The sequence below is a fragment of the Oryzias melastigma genome, linkage group LG17 (assembly GCF_002922805.2).
Source record: "Oryzias melastigma strain HK-1 linkage group LG17, ASM292280v2, whole genome shotgun sequence".
In the NCBI taxonomy this organism is placed as follows: Eukaryota; Metazoa; Chordata; class Actinopteri; order Beloniformes; family Adrianichthyidae; genus Oryzias; species Oryzias melastigma.
In genome coordinates, this window is record NC_050528.1 from 2,090,016 (window position 1) to 2,095,007 (window position 4,992).

The window sequence follows — 4,992 nt, forward strand, 5'->3', positions numbered from 1 at the left end:
ACCTTAGCAGCGTGCTGAAAGTCAGGCAGACGATGAATTGCTCTGAAATGCTTTGACCCAACAGTGAGAACAGACCTGTCCCCCCTTTCCCTGGGGGGCAAAGTGACCAGAGTGCCTCTCTCTCTACAGGTGTGGTACATGGACAGCTACACCAACAACAGAATAGTCAAAGAGTTCAAGTCTCTGTCTGACTTTGTGGCTGGCGTGGAGTCCAGGACCTACAACCTGCCCTTCAAGTGGGCGGGGACTAACCATGTGGTCTTCAACGGCTCGCTGTACTACAACAAGATGCAGAGCAACATCGTGGTCAGGTACAGCTTTGAGTGGGGCCGCGTGGTCACGCAAAGGGCGCTGGAGTCTGCGGGCTTCCACAACGTGTACCCGTACACGTGGGGGGGCTTCTCAGACATCGACCTGATGAGCGATGAGCTGGGCCTCTGGGCCGTGTACGCCACCAACCAGAACGCCGGAAACATCGTCATCAGTCAGCTGAACCCGGAAACGCTCCAGATCCTGAAGACCTGGAACACGGAATACTCGAAGCGGAACGCCGGCGAGTCCTTCATGATCTGTGGCACTCTGTACATCACCAACTCCCACCTGACGGGGGCCAAGGTCTACTACGCCTACTCCACCAGAACCTCCACGTACGAGTACATGGACATCCCCTTCCATAACCAGTACTTCCACCTCTCCATGCTGGATTACAACTCCAGGGAGCGGGCCCTGTACGGCTGGAACAACGGACACCAGGTCCTGTTCAACGTCACGCTTTTCCACGTCATCAGAACCCAGGACGAGTCCTGAGACGGCCGCCGGGGAGGAACAAACTCTTCTGGATCTTCCTGTTGTCCCTGTGCTCTCCTTTAGATCTGACATCACATTAATGGGGGGGGTCTCATGGTTCTCCCTGTCATCCATCGGGGGTTGTTGTTTTCTTCAACTGCTTTACTCTTTTTATGTCTGAAATCTGACGTTTTTGATCTAAACGTTTGCAATCGTCCTCAGAGTCACTCTTAGATGTTTACCGTTTGTTGAGCTCCAGTTTTCTGAATTTATATCGAATCTGAAAAAGCTTCACAGGAATAAAAACTCTGACGCTCAAAGATCTGACTTCAACTTTTGCTCGAGAAATGTTTATAACTGGAAACAAAGACTTTACAGTCTGTGTCGTTGCTGGACTCTTATGTTTCCAACCAAGTCCAGAGGCTTCATGAAGCAGTTGACCTTCAGTCTCACAGGGAACGTAGAAAATGTTAGGCTAGATCTGGTCTCCATAGATTGTTCCTCTTTAGTCCTCTTGGAGCTTCAGCTGCTGTCTTTAGAGTCTGTGGAGCTTCTCAATGTCTTCTCATGGATGTCAGCTGATCCATGACCGGAGCTGATCCATGACCCGCTGAAGTTCTGGATCTTCAGTTGGTCCATGACCCGCTGAAGTTCTGGATCTTTAGCTGGTCCATGACCCGCTGAAGTTCTGGATCTTCAGTTGGTCCATGACCAGCTGAAGTTTTGGATCTTTATCTGAACAGTGACCCGCTGATGTTCTGCTTCTTCTCTGTTTGCTCCCATGCGTCTCCATTCTTCTTCTGCAGTTCTCATGCTACCCTTTCCTTTCTTTCTTTATTTGTTTCCTTTCGTGAAGCAGCAGGAACATCAAAAACACAAAATCAAATAGAGAATACAACACAGTCCTACAACTTCATGACTGAAAGGGAGCAGATGGAAGAACAATGTTCTTATTTTGTGTCTGCCCCTGCTAAATCAAAATACTCGTATATATAAACAAATATACATAGTTCAGATGGCCCCGCCGTTGGCCGTTCACAAGCAAAACAATATAATCAACAAACAAACCAAATAAAGTAAAAAGTTGACTCAGAAGACGAAATCAACTACTTTTGACATAAACATATTCCTAAATTGGAGATTATTTGTGCCACTTTTTAAATCATTTTTTTTGTAAGTTCCAAAGTTTAACAGCGAAAAAAGAAAAACACATTTGTTTCAACGTGGTGCGAACAACTGGGTACCTGAAATCAAATCTCCTTCTATGATTTAAATCTTCAGAACTAAAAACAAACATCCTAATCAGACTCTCTGGCAGTGCTCTGTTTTTAACTTTAAACATTCCTAACAGAGTCTGTTGTTCTATTAAGTCTTCAAATTTTAAACGATCAGACTTGATAAATAATACGTGTGTGCTTTCCCTAAACCCGACTTTGTTTAATATTCTAATGATTTTTGTCTGTAATGAACATAATGGCATTAAATTAGTTTTATATGTATTACCCCACACCTCTACACAATAAGTTAAATAAGGCAGAACAAGTGAACAATATAACATTCTCAGTGTCCTACAAGATAAAAGGAACTTTACATTATTCTAAACAAATATTGTTTTTGACACTTTGGCTTTAACATATGATATATGAGGTTTCCATGTCAGATTTTCATCAACTACTACCTCAAGGAATCTATACTCGGGTACCTTTTCTATTTTTACACCATCGATACACAGAGTGACATCATTCTGTTTTCTTTTCGCAAAAACCATAAACTTTGTTTTTGCCAACTTCAACGACAACTTATTTTTATAAAACCAATTCTTCAATTTTATCATTTCTTCTTCAACTTGTTCTGTTACATTTTTTAAATCTTTTCCAGAACAATATAGGGTCGTATCATCGGCGAATAATATAAGATTTAGAACATTAGTAACTTTACAGATGTCATTTATATATAAAATAAAAAGAATCGGACCCAACATTGATCCTTGTGGAACACCATATTCAATATTAATGCATTTTGAAGTATGGCCTGCAAACTGTACATATTCTTGTCTTTTGTTCAAATAACTAGTGAGCCAGTTAAGGGCCACACCTCTTATACCAAAAGAACTTTGACATTAAAATGGAATTTATGGATTTCTACAGATCCTTCGTTCCTTTGACTTTAGCTTTGTGTGAAGACCATTCTGTTCATCAATAAAATATATTTGCTTCCAGATTTGGTTGTTTCTTGAATCATCTGTTGGACACCTGACCAAGCTGCTGATCAAACTAATCCAACAATTTGCAGTAAATGAGAGACAGAAGAATGATGTCTGAAACACTGCAGCTGAGCAGGCTGAAGTCCTCACAGTTTCAGCTGAACAAAAGACAAACGATAAAAGAGAGGACAAACAAAGCTGGAATGACACAAACACAGACCGAACTGAATTCTTCCCCTACTCCCCCTTTGTAGAGGCACTTGGAGCTTCAGGGGGTCCCAAATCCTTCAGGCTGAGTGTCCCTCCGCCGGTAGACGGATCTGTGCCGCGGAGGACAAACGTTTTTCTTCTCTGCAACTCAGACGTTTGACTTTAAATGGAAATAATGACTTTGAGTTTCAGCAGGACTTGTTTGTATTTTCTGAGCGCTGACCAAATATTCATGGTATCATGGATGGGTTTCTACAGGTTTTTTTCAAGTTGAAGACTTTTTAAGATCTTTTTATGGGCTTACACCTCAAAATTAAGACCAATTTCACAGTGTGTTTCCCATTATATTAATTTATTCCCAATTCCTGATCAAAACTGTGGATTCTTACCGTGTCTTTGATATGTGCCGTGATGTTTTAGAGCTCTTCTTTTACTTTTTTTTTCAAACCAGCAGTTGGCATTTAGTGTTTTGATGCTTAACATCTGGTTTTCCTGATATTTACTTACATCATTTAATCCAAATATTTTTAGTTTAACATTTAAAATTTTGACATGAAATGTGAAATGTAAAAGGTTCAAGCAGCACAATTTGTAAGGCTCAGATATCAAAATTCAAGACTTTTTAGGGCTTTTTCATTTCTTATTTCCAAATTCATAAATTTGATGCTTTTAGGACTTTTTCAGACCCAGCAGGAGCCCTGCATGAAGTGGTAGTAACCTCCGACTTTGAAGACACTATTTTCTAGGTTGGAGGGATGGATGTGGGAGAAGGGAAGAGCCGGATGGGTCGGGGGGCATTCCCTACCGTTGGAGTCTGGACTCGTCCTGAGAGTTCTCTCTAAGAAGCTCCATCTGATGACACCATGATGTCTTTGAATGTCTACAGCTGTGATGGATGAACCAAACCTTAGAACAACGCTGATAAAAGCAAGAGGCTCCTGGGAACCTGTACTGTGACCCGATTGGTTAAAAGCTTCTCGTGGACCGTCTTGTCTGCCCATGTGTTGAAGTGTCCTTGGCCAAGACACTGAACCCCACACTGCCTCTAGTGGAAGGTTGACGCCAGTGTTCAGCAGTGGAGCCGCCATCAGTGTGTGAATGTGTCTAAAGCACTTTGGGCCTTCAAGAAAGTTAAAAAGTTACGATTTAAGTTTACAACATTTCTTGAAAGGAACACCTGACCTTCAATATCCTGTTCCTGCAAAAACGAACAGAACAGTTTCTTCTAACTTCTGAAACTCATGTTGATGGAAAATGAAGCGAAAGCCCCCCCATGGAGAAGAGTGTCAGGGGCAGAAACAAATCTCATTGATTCCTTTGGCTGTTCATGGTCCGGTTCATGTGATAACATGACGGTAATGCTCCGCTCCATCATGACAGAAACATCGATTTCTATGGATGTGGGTCAGTGATGACTCAGCAGATTCTGCTGGTTAATGTCTGCCTTAAACCAGTTCCTTTCGCAGAAGCCATCAGTTCTGTCACTCGCTGACCCGATGACAGTCAGAGCGCTAAAAATCCATTCTTGAAGGCACTGAGAGGACATCGACTGTTTGCTGGCAGTGATGTCCAAGCACCCCCCCACCAAGGGTCCTAAATGTCTAAGGTGCAAATAAAATCGAGGGGAGGGGCAAATCCATGCAGCGGCCACAGGAGGGGGGCCACTGGCAGGTAGTCCACCCCCTGCAGCACACTGAAATACAGACACCCTCCCCTTCACCCTATTGCATGTTTGTATGAGGAAGGGGATATGTTGGGGTCAGTTGGCCGACTGGCCCCCATTGGTGGACCCC

The 4,992-nt window shown here is 42.9% G+C and overlaps 1 protein-coding gene across 1 annotated transcript in view; it reads left to right on the forward strand.

The window, feature by feature from the left end:
* Positions 1-1,833, forward strand: part of LOC112139453 (noelin-3) — a 12,078-nt gene extending 10,245 nt beyond the window's left edge. The window contains exon 4 of the mRNA XM_024262265.2: positions 130-1,833. Within this exon, the coding sequence (XP_024118033.2) occupies positions 130-807 (678 nt within the window). The 3' untranslated portion in view covers positions 808-1,833. The remainder of the gene's footprint in view (positions 1-129) is intronic.
* The last annotated feature ends 3,159 nt before the right edge of the window (positions 1,834-4,992 follow it).